General features: G+C 30.5%; 1 protein-coding gene across 1 annotated transcript in view; it reads right to left on the minus strand.

Annotated features, from left to right (window-relative positions):
• Window positions 1–664: 664 nt before the first annotated feature.
• Window positions 665–12,784, minus strand: part of LOC106475160 (leukotriene A-4 hydrolase-like) — a 14,680-nt gene continuing 2,560 nt past the window's right edge. Inside the window, exons 2-10 of the mRNA XM_022379352.1 lie at window positions 8,812–8,906; window positions 8,101–8,212; window positions 5,752–5,896; window positions 3,791–3,894; window positions 2,861–2,931; window positions 2,447–2,597; window positions 1,954–2,036; window positions 1,644–1,748; window positions 665–938 (exon numbers count right to left, since the gene is read on the minus strand). Of these exons, the coding sequence (XP_022235060.1) occupies window positions 815–938; window positions 1,644–1,748; window positions 1,954–2,036; window positions 2,447–2,597; window positions 2,861–2,931; window positions 3,791–3,894; window positions 5,752–5,896; window positions 8,101–8,212; window positions 8,812–8,906 (990 nt within the window). The 3' untranslated portion in view covers window positions 665–814. The remainder of the gene's footprint in view (window positions 939–1,643; window positions 1,749–1,953; window positions 2,037–2,446; window positions 2,598–2,860; window positions 2,932–3,790; window positions 3,895–5,751; window positions 5,897–8,100; window positions 8,213–8,811; window positions 8,907–12,784) is intronic.

Below are 12,784 nucleotides of genomic sequence, written 5' to 3' on the forward strand. Positions count from 1 at the left end.
ATATCAGAAATTAACAACAAAAAATAGCATCTGCTGATAGTCTAAGTTTTCATATTTATGTTCCAGCAATGAGAATGGATTCAGAAAGTGAATAAAATAATAGTTTATCCAGAAACTTCCATAAATCTTTATGCAACTTTCGGCAAAGTTATTTTCAACTTGAGAGTTAATCTAGATATTTCTACAAATTGTCAGGTGGAATATTAGATTTTTTTAATATTAATAATAAAAAATTTCATGTGAAAATTTTAACTATAATCCCAAAAACTTCATGTAAACGTATGGAAAAAAGATTGTATAATGGAAGCCAAGCAACATTATTGTTAAGATGTTGGCTATAACTCTGATATAAATTAGTAATTAGTTACAAAGTTTAAAAATATTACACTTACTGCTGTCCACCAATTGATTTGTATATAAAACGTTGAAGTCAATAAGTGATATAAAAGATAAGACAAGTTGAAATAAATCAATTTTAATTTCTTTAGCAAAAAAAACAAAAAAACAAAACAAATGAGGATCAGATATAACAGTTTAGAATTTTTGTTCATAATTTGCTTATTACAAATCATATTTACTAATTAAGTACATACTTCCCTTCATGAAATACATATTTTAAAAGTCACTTAACAGGAAGTGGGAGTAAACTTGTGTTTTTTCCCTATAGATTGTAATTTCCAGAAAGCAGATTTTCCAAAATAAGCTTGTGTCCCACAACTTTAACATGCCAATAATGATTTTAATGTAATAATCCCTTGCACTTGCCACACTTTTATTAATACAATATTGAAATTCAGGATACATTAGGTACACTTTATTCATCAGTAAGGCAAAGGTCTTTGCCCACCGTGTAGGCAGTTACGTACATCATAGAGGAACGTTTCTTTCTGTAAGTTTCTATAGCCGTATCTCTAGTCTCGTCCCAAGCAAAAAGGTCTCTGTTGTTGATAAAAAATAAGCATTTCAGTGATTTGTTTAGTTTCTCTTAATGAATATCAAAAAATCATAAAAAATATGTATTTACATTAAATAAAATCTAAGTCCAAATAAAGCATTCTTTTAACAGGAACATTTGGTCTAGCAGTGGTAAATTAAATCTTTTGAAAAACTGATTGGTTTAAGTTCAGGAGCTCGAGAATATTTTTTTTAATGTTACTTTATTTTCTGTACATAAATACTTCCATATTTTAATTAAGAAATTCCATTACAGTATGATTAAAATATGAATATTACAAATGGTTTGTCAAGAAATACTTTCACCATGACCACTCTTCAACCACAAATACTTTCACCATGACCACTCTTCAACCACTTTTTGTTTTGATAAGACTGAAATTGAACATGCTATGCCATTTGATAGTATCTCCCGTGAAAGCTGTTGAGGTTATTTAAAATTGGAAGCTCATTTAAAATAACACTTAAGAATCATAAAACATATATTCGTAAATATTGATAACACTAACCGTGAGCTAGAAAATTTCTCAGCTTGTGAAGAAAATTAGTGTTATAACTCAAACTAGATACGGATGGCATAATTTAGTACAAGATTATATATTTTATTTCTACTAAATAAATACATTCATACTTTCTTGACTTCAATTATAGTACAATTAAGTTCAATATACAAGAAAAAAGTGACGTACCTAAAGAGAGGGCGAACAAACTTCATACGTCCAACATCAGATACAAACTTCACAACATTCTCCACGATTTCTGTCCAGTGAGATCGTAAGCCAAGCCGAAGCCACCTGTATATGAAAAACTAATACTGGGCTCATATTTTTTTTTTAACATAGATGTCACCCCACTATTGTATATTTTATGTTATTGACTGCCATCACAGAATTAAAATATCAAAGTGAAGAAAAAGTTATTCATAGAGAGATTTGAAAAATATCTTCTATATATTGTTTCTACCCTAACTTCTTGAAACACTTTGTGAAACTTTCTTACCTAAACTTAATTTCTGCATTTTGTGTGTCACGTAATCCGTACAATTCTGTAATTTTTTTCACTTTGGGAACAGACAAAGGTTTCTAAAATGGAAAAAATGTCATTAAATAACAAATTCTAAAAATTTTCAGATTCAATATGATATCTGTCATTAAAGGGTTAAACTGTGTTTATAAACAACAACTGTCACAATACCTGTATGTTTCCAAATTCCATTGTCACACATTTATTCCATAGCATTTCACTTTTAATTTTTATTGTTTGCCTTAAAGTTTAAATACATCTTTTGTTGTGTTCCACACACACTCAGAGAAAAAAAACATCATTGTTTATGTTATGGTGGTTTTTCCAGACATCAATTATTTTGCAAAGTGAAGTGCTATCCTAAAAAGTCGATTGTTATTACGTTATAATTCCTAATGATGCACTATTCTCGGATAAACTACAATACGAAATGTGTTAAAACTAAAATGAGTGAGGTTTACTTTATTACCTCTTGAAGTAGTTGGGCAAGGAATTCGATGATCTGTTGTGAAGTCATCCCAGCAATTTCATTGGCAGAGAAACAGTCAAGCTGTTCATCACTAGCAGCAACCCAATTCTTACATAAAGTGGTGCAACAGTCAACTAGAGACATGTCATAGCTGTAGGGACAAACCACAAGTCAGAGCCTAACATATCTGCCATATCATGAACATGATGAGCCTTACAAAAAAAAACAAAAAACATTTCATGCTTTTTCTAATACAATTGTGTGAATAAAACCCAAGTGCAGAGGGCTAGACATATTATCAATTTTTATAGTTCAATCTCTAGACATCAATCTTACTCTGGCTGTAATAGAGGAATTTTGTGTTTATAGAGCCAAGCATACTCATTACACTTTTATTCATTACATCAATCTTACTCTGGCTTTATTGGAGGCATTCCAGGTGTATATAGCCAAGCATTCCAGTCAACTTCATCCAGTTTGTTAGTCTGTAAACAAACAGTTAACATCATTACTGATAATGAAAAAAAAACATTACCACACTAAGTTTTGAAGGGTTTTGTTTAAAATGTAAGTTGTTTCTCAGTCTAAGAACTGAAAGCGTTTGAAATTTAAATAAATGTGCAAAACACACAAAAAAAGATTTGATATGTATCTTTGTTTTTGTTCCTTTTTGTCACATTTATTGTAAATACTAGCAGAAACAATGCACTACAGATGGCTGTTTTTGCTAGTAATTATTAATCGTAGGGTACCACTTTTATATCAGCACAATCTGAAAATTTTTCCTGTGCAATACTTTTCAGAAAAATCCTTTTTTCGAAAATGTTCACTTTTTCTAAATATTTTTTCAATGAGATGTGAATAATTTTTTTAAAAACTACATTTTTTAGGACTATATTTACAAATTACATCAATAAAGATATATAATCAAATCATCCTGTACAGTCCTATTGAAAGTTGTATTCTTGTTGTGAGGAGAGTAATTTTATTGAAAATTGTGTTCTAAAGAAATGGTTGTTGCACATACTGTATAGTTATTTTTCTAATTGTCTGAATCTTGAATACCCATAGCGTGAAATATTTTAGGGATTTTTTGCTTGTGTTACCATTCAATAGATGGCGCCACGTTGTATTTTCCTCATTTTTTAACTATGCTTTATGATAAGTCACCAAAATCCATCGTTTTTACTTTATTATTTCTAGTGTTAGTGTTTATTTCTAAACTATAATTTGGTTTTAGTTATGAGAGTTGTGGTACAATAGTTGGTTATGTAGTATTAAATGTATTACTATTAGAAACACTTAATACTAATACACATATGAAAAGAGCCAAACTTTGCTTACCTGGTCCTTAAAATATTCATATAGAAAGTCTTTCCATTCATCAGTGTCCAGTGACTTGTACTTGTACTTTTCTAGGTATGCTCTCAAGAAAGGTTCAAAAATTTCTAAAAAAAAAAAGACCTCAATAAAATAAAATATTAGTTTTGTCATAAAAATTACTGTTTTCATATCAAAGCAATACAAAATATTTGCTTTTCTTAGGCAAACTGTCAATACCAAATTGCTAAGATATAGAGAAAAGTATTTATTTACTATGACTACCATATTAATGGCTTGAGCTTAATTTAATAGTCAGTTTGAGATTTGTAGTATTTAAGTAATTTCATAATAATTTACCATGTTAGAATATTTGTTGCATATTTGAAACAAATAATTCAACCTTAAATATGGTTCTACAGAAATGCACATTCAGCTACATGGCAATGCTAGAAACCAAATCACAGAAATTATCCCTTGTCTTTTTCTCATCAACTTGAAACATGTTAAAATCAGCAAACAAGAATTTACATGTACAGACGGTATGAAGAATTAACAAATTAAAGTATAAAATTAACATCTTCTGAAACACTAAGTCCTATTATGAAAGTGAATGATGCATCCTTTCCTGTGTTGTTGATGTATAATTAAAAAAATAAATAAAATGAACATTTAGTCAGCCAACCAACACTATTTTTATGTACTTTCTAAAGTTCATTAAGTTTAATGAGACCCATAATTTAAAACACTGTTATTTATAATCATGTCTAGAAGGGAAAATTTAATGTGAAATATAAACCTTAAAATTTGTAGGGTCTTTTGTACTTTGAACACAAGTATCATTTTATAACCTAAATCTAATTACTGAAAATTTTATGTTAACAACTTTAAAATTTGCAAGTTTTACTATTTTGGAATCCCATTTTTTATTCAACATCTTTTATATTCGGCTAATTTTATTTTTGCTTTCATGAAAAACTGTGGCTAGAATAAAATTGTTTTCTGGAGATGATTCTTTTACCATCATCAATACATCATTAGATGCTATAGGTTGTAACAATCAAGGTAAACTTGACCATGAAGTTTGTCATAGAAAATCTTTTCCAGGAGTTTATTTCAACTTTAATTTTAATTAATAAACATTTAAGATTTTGATACGTCATGTTTATGAAATCGCTGAAAATTTGAGAATATGGTGGGTTCTCCATCTAGTTTTGTTTCTCCTGTGGGAAACACTGGATTGAATAGATTGTTAAGATGAATCACCAAAATATTAACCAAGTAATATTTAAAAACTGTACACACCAATAACAAACAAAATGATGAATATGGAGTTCACTGCTTCTGTACCAATACACAAACAAAATGATAAATATGGGATTTCACTGCTTCTGTACCAATACACAAACAAAATGATAAATATGGGATTTCACTACTTCTGTACCAATACACAAACAAAATGATAAATATGGGATTTCACTGCTTCTGTACCAATACACAAACAAAATGATGAATATGGGATTTCACTGCTTCTGTACCAATACACAAACAAAATGATAAATATGGGATTTCACTGCTTCTGTATCAATACACAAACAAAATGATGAATATGGGATTTCACTACTTTTGTGTATTTCTTTGATTGTTTCATCTCAGAATTAATTTAATTAATGATAATGTATCTTATTTTACAGCAAGTTGACAATGTGGTAAAAAAAAACAGTAATTAAAATACAGAAAATTGGTATAACATTTATACAAATCATAATTATTAGTTGAAAGCTAATTATTAGTTTATTATCAGTATTAAATAACATATAATTTTTCAAGTTCTTTTGTGTTACAGACGAGCTACAAAACATGTCCTCTTTTTATAAATACATTCTAGATAAAACCAAAAAAGCATGCCCCCATTTTCACATAGTAAATTCACCAGAGCATGTTCCCTTTCACATAATAAGTGTAACAGGTAATGATCAACAGACCTGGACCTCCCAACTTCTGTTCTAGATAAAACAACAATGTATGTCCTTTTTCATAAGGCACAATTGAGAAAGAATCATCAGGATCGACACCACACAGGTCCGGCACTAGTTTTGTCAAAGGATCATCTTTTCCTCTAGTGTCAATCTGTTTGATAGAAACAATAAAACTGAAAAATACACACACAAAAGCACTTTTCTACTGATAATAAAAATATTTTCTATATATGGCATGAAATATAATTTGGTAATTTATTACACTTACATTAACCCTTACCAGATTGGGCTGTCACCGAGATCCCTGGGTTTTTCTTTCTCGGAGAAGAAAAACTTAACCAAATAACATGTATTTTAGGAAAAATTTAAAAGATAAAATCTAATTTTAGCTTAAAAAAAAAAAAAATTAATCAATAAAAGTTCCAAGATGTTTTGTGTTTTTTTAAATTATTGATCAGAAACTTTCATTTTATTCATCCAGACAATTTCATTTTGACTGTTTTTTTGAAACTTTATTTTGCCAATTGCATTCGTCACAACTTCTAGCTATAAATCATAAAAACTTCTATAAAATGATATCAGGTCAGGCTAGGTAACAGTATTTTGTTAAAAGTATTTTTGATTGAAATCAATTTATATCTATTAAGTATGATTTGTTTTCAATAAATTGTAAGTTCTTTTATTTATATGTATAGTTTGAATATGATAAAACTTAAGACAATAAACACATGGCTAGTACACTCTAAGTCTAATGTGATGACTTTTCATAAAACAAAATTGTATATTTTGCACTGCTAACACACTGCAAACCTAATTAGGCTTACCTGATGACTTGTCATAAAACAAAGTCGTATATTTTGTGCTGCTAACACACTGTAAACCTAATTAGGCTTACCTGATGACTCGTCATAAAACAGTCATATATTTTGCACTGCTAACACACTGTAAACCTAATTAGGCTTACCTGATGACTCGTCATCAAACAACATTTACATAACTTTCAAACAAATTTGACATGGAAACATTTCTGGAACATCGAAAGAAACTGTTAAAAAGTTCCATTCTTCTCTGCAGGAGCTACATCTAATCACTTTGTCACACACACTCTGCACTAACATAAATATTTTATAACCTGCTCTATCCAAAGGTATTTAAAATTAGCTTCTGTTCTTCATTAGTAGTTGTTCCCACCCTTTTACAATCTCATATTATATGATGTGAGTAGTGGCCTCTAATAATAAATCTTCAGACAGGGAGGGAAAATCACTATAGAAATATAACTTGGTTAGTTGTATTCTCAAGGGGTGATAGTTTCTTAGCAAATAAAATCCCCTGCTTTGGGATGGGAAGAACAATTTAAAAATGTTAATAAATGCATTGTTTATAAGCAGAACTCTTCACAGCTGTGCAAAAAAGATAAATTTGAACATTTTTTTTTACATTCTTCTTTACTAAATTACACAAAATAAATATGACAAGATATCAATTTTTGAGTAAACGGTTGTTGAAACAGAGTTAGAATACCTAAAACACTCTCACTGATCTGGAAAGTGTTAAAATCTAGTAACAAGTATTTCATGCAGTGGTTCCTAGCCATCATTCATCAGTACTTTCACATTTCACTTTTTCCATTTGAATATTACACTAGAGTGTAATCTGAAATCAATTGTATGCTCTCTCACGTTTAGCCACTCAATAAGTGGCAAAACCTTTTTATAATAAGGTGAGTGATATAAGCTATCTGAAAACTACTTCAAAGACTTTGCAAAGCCTGTTAAACATTTTAAAAGTTGATCTGTTAAATTCATATCATCATGAGGACCTTGTGATGACCTTTGTTCCCGGATTGAAATGTAAAATCTACAACAAAGCAGAGTAGATGTTAACAAACATGGAACCTTTATCTGTGATACAGTAAAGCATTATGTTCTTCTATCTCATCTGGTTAGGTGATGTGTAATTCATAATATAAGTGTAAGTATGAACACTTGAGTATCAGTAGTACCACTTTATTGATACTTATCCTGGTTAGGTGATGTGTAATTCAGAATATAAGTTTAAGTATGAACACTTGAGTATCTGTAGTACTACTTTATTGATACTTACCCTGGTTAGGTGATGTGTAATTCATAATATAAGTGTAAGTATGAACACTTGAGTATCAGTAGTACCACTTTATTGATACTTATCCTGGTTAGGTGATGTGTAATTCAGAATATAAGTTTAAGTATGAACACTTGAGTATCGGTAGTACCACTTTATTCATACTTACCCTGGTTAGGTGATGTGTAATTCATAATAAAAGTTTAAGTATGAACACTTGAGTATCGGTAGTACCACTTTATTGATACTTACAGTATACTGAAGTTCTTTCCAGCCCCCCACAGCCTGAAACTGCCGGTGGGCTTCTCCATGCATACGCCCAGCAATTTTACGTTCAACAAAGACTGTGAATCCTTCATTTAGCCTATTAGAAACATTCTCATTTGAAAACATACTACAAATTTGGTATCTTTAGATACTGGAACAACATGATATGTATGTGGTTAAATAGAAACTATGAGAATCTAAAATAATCATACTTAATGACAACTTGTTCAGTTATGGATTATATTTTCATATAAACACAATTATGCTCATCTTGTTAGCCCAGTAGCTACTTTATTAGGTTTATCAAAATATACAAAAGTTACAGACTGAAGTGATTGAACATCAAAATTTCCATTCTTCACTTCCTGAAATTTCTTATTTTATTTGATTTTATTCATTAACAAAACTGATTATCAAAAGATCTGCAAGTTTTTGGGGGTTTGAAAAGAATATCAACTTTTGTAAAATTCCTTCACAGGGTTTCATCTTGGGGTAATAACTTAAGTTTAAGATAACATTTTTTATGTTTTCTCAGTTGTCTTTAATAATTTTGAAATGATTTTACAAACCTAATATCAGATTTTCAAACAAAACAGTTCCCTTAAAAAAACTACTTTATGAAACCGTCTTTAAATTATCATTTTTTTCAGTTTACTTTAATCGAGAAAGGTCAAATACCGTTTCTGTTCAACATACCAGAAATGTTGGAAGTTCTTGTTTGTCACCAGATTTCCTGTCCAACTGTGAGAAATTTCATGACCCACAACACCAGATAGAGAACGGTCACCAGCCTGAACAATTCGTGCATAAAAGTTATCAACATTATAAGGATATCTAACATGTGCATTCTCTGTGCACAAGATCATTTGACATATTTATAAAGTACTTTGATATTTCAATGGCTTTTACAAATGAGCAAAAGAATTACAATTAATTACTGCATATACTACTTTTGATGTAACAAGTTTCTTGGGTTTGTATCATAAACCACAAAAGTGGTTCATATTGGGGCTCACCCAGAAATTTCACAAAAAATTCTAATAGAACATGCAGGCAAAAACCATCTTTAAAAAGCAGACTTGTTCTTGAAACAACACTCAAGACCTTCTATCTCAATGGCCAAAGCAATTAAAATACTGATAACAGCAAAAAAGTTGATTTTCCGATTGTTAGACAAAATTAATCCATTTGTTCTTCATATTATTCTTGTTTTACAAGCCTACAGAAAAAGCAGCTATGAATATTTTATTCAAACCTGGACAAATCTACTAAAAAACTCCCATGTAGGTCATAGGACTATTTTTATGTTGATTCTTCATAAAGAAGGAAAGACTTATCAGTTTCTTTTTCATTACTGGCCAAGTTTATCTTTAAAGCCATTCAAGCACTGAAGCCTACAGCGAAAATGGCTAGGTATACTGCACCAAAATCTATGTACAGTTACTAAACAAACTCTTGCAAAGGTTGTAGGCCTATTTTCATGTTGATTCTTCAAAAAGAAGGAAAGACTTTATCAGTTTCTTTTTCATTACTGGCCAAGTTTATCTTTAAAGCCATTCAAGCACTGAAGCCTTCAGCAAAAATGGCTAGGTATACTGCACAAAAATCTATGTACAGCTACTAAACAAACTCCTGCAAAGGTTGTATGACTATTTTTAAGTTTATTCTTGAAAGACAAGATTTCTACCCTCAAAAATTGTCTAAATTCTTCTTTTCTTCTAACATAAGCTCTTTGAAGCCATTCAAACATTACAGAATTGTGGAAGCAATTTAAGCACTGTTACACTAGTCGGAGATGCATTGCTTTTGTAAAATAAACAATGTATATATTTATAACAGTGTCTCCAGCCTTATCATTATTGATTATAGTTCCACAATCCACTACAGCAAAAGTAGCTATAAATATTTTACTGATACCTGGACAATAGTAATGAATGCAGTACTGAGTATGTCATAGGCTAATCTTAAAATTAATACAAACATTGAGTATGTCATAGGCTAATCTTAAAATTAATACAAACATTGAGTATGTCATAAGCTAATCTTAAAATTAATACAAACTTCTACAATATTTCGCTCTGAAGAATCTCTCTTAGCCCTTCACTTTCCATCACTGAAAAAATCTGGTGTTTTACTAATATGCATTAATTGGAAACTTCCACGTTGAAGATTCATCATTTCTAGAGTTTGCTGTTGTACTTTGTCTCTACGTGGTTTTCAGTGAGTTTTCTAACAGTACATTATTACCATAGTAGATTTCTCTACTCTTGTGAGTGGTGACTTATTCTACTGATTTTTGTATTTCACTTGCTATATTGATAAGTACTATAGACATAGATTTGTAGTTATGTATGTCTAGTCAGTTTGTTATACAGAAGTATTTTTCTTAACCCAGAGATGGAAAAACTATGGCCTGTTGCACAATGTAATCTGGCCCAGGGTGGGCCAGATTACATTGGACAACAGGCAATAGTTTTTTACCTGGGCCAGATTACATTGGACAACAGGCAATAGTTTCCCCTATTGCCTGTTGTCCAATGTAATCTGGCCCAGGTAAACTATTGCCTGTTGTCCAATGTAATCTGGCCCAGGGAAAATATGGCCTGTTGTTCAATGTAATCTGGCCCAGGAAAACTAATGCCTGTTGCACATTGTAATCTGACCTAATGCCCAATTTAATTCTATAACAGGGCTTTATGTCAAGGGATAACAAGTTGGTGATATGTCCCATTACTTTTTTCTAGGACTTTAATGATAAGAAAAAGATTCAAAGGCATAGATGTGATATATAAAATACATATCTGGGTGTAAGTTTAAGTAGTGGACCAAATATACTGTACGACCTGCATATTTGCATTTCCCTTTATGGCACACCTACTGGAAAATTTCCCAAACTCTGCCTTAATCCCTTTCTTGGCAAAGGAAACCCACTCTACCCATTCCCTTGTCAAGAGTTTTCACACTAAATCCAATGTTATATAACTTATAGGGACTTTTTTTTTAATAAAGTATACAATACATTAATTAAATTTAGAATTTTTGAAATTTTCTCAACTTTTCATAGTTCCTGGGAATACAAAACACCCAGTTTCAAAAGATTTAATTTATTAGTTAATTTCAGTTCCGTTCGATGCTATTTGTTTCTTCTTAATGGTGTTGATAAAAACACCAGTTCCTGAGAAACATGTGTAAAAAGAAAATGAGACAAACTGTTCAGCTGTGGTTACAAATATTTCTTTTAACTGTCCAAATTTTAACATTTATTAATTTATCTGAACTTACTGAATGATAATCCTGTCCTCATGTATACATATATTAGACAGACCCAGAACCAACGATGTTGGTATATGTATACATATATTAGATAGACCCGGTACCAACGATGTTAATATATGTATACGTATATTAGATAGACCCGGTACCAACGATGTTAGTATATGTATACATATATTAGATAGACCCGGTACCAACGATGTTAATATATGTATACATATATTAGATAGACCCGGTACCAACGATGTTAATATACGTATACATATATTAGATAGACCCGGAACCAACGATGTTAATATACGTATACATATATTAGATAGACTCGGAACCAACGATGTTAATATACGTATACATATATTAGACAGACCCGGTACCAACGATGTTAATATACGTATACATATATTAGACAGACCCGGTACCAACGATGTTAATATACGTATACATATATTAGATAGACCCGGTACCAACGATGTTAATATATGTATACATATATTAGATAGACCCGGTACCAACGATGTTAATATATGTATACATATATTAGACAGACCTGGTACTGACGATGTTGGTATATGTATACATATATTAAACAGACCCGGTACCAACGATGTTAATATATGTATACATATATTAGATAGACCCGGAACCAATTATGTTAATATTAGATAGACCCGGTACCAACGATGTTAATAGGTATATGTATACATATATTAAATAGACCCGGTACCAACGATGTTAATAGGTATATGTATACATATATTAAATAGACCCGGTACCAACGATGTTAATATATGTATACATATATTAAATAGACCCGGAACCAATTATGTTAATATTAGATAGACCCGGTACCAACGATGTTAATAGGTTCTGAAAAATGCTGAAGAAAGTGTTGAAAATCATTTAATAATCATTAATATTTTCATAGAACAGGAAACATTCTTGAAGAATAAAAGAATAAACTATACTTACAGTTACATGAAAGTAGCCTATAGCTGTAACTATACTTACAGTTACATAAAAGTAGCCTATAGTTGTAACTATACTTACAGTTACATAAAAGTAGTCCATAGCTGTACCTATACTTACAGTTACATAAAAGTAGCCTATAGTTGTAACCATACTTACAGTTACATAAAAGTAGCCTATAGCTGTAACTATACTTATAGTTACATAAAAGTAGCCTATAGCTGTAACTATACTTACAGTTACATAAAAGTAGCCTATAGTTGTAACCATACTTACAGTTACATAAAAGTAGTCCATAGTTGTAACTATACTTAGTTACATAAAAGTAGTCCATAGTTGTAACTATACTTATAGTTACATAAAAGTAGTCCATAGTTGTAACTATACTTATAGTTACATAAAAGTAGTCCATAGTTGTAACTATACTTAT

Source organism: Limulus polyphemus, unplaced genomic scaffold (assembly GCF_000517525.1).
Source record: "Limulus polyphemus unplaced genomic scaffold, Limulus_polyphemus-2.1.2 Scaffold8159, whole genome shotgun sequence".
Lineage (NCBI taxonomy): Eukaryota > Metazoa > Arthropoda > Merostomata > Xiphosura > Limulidae > Limulus > Limulus polyphemus.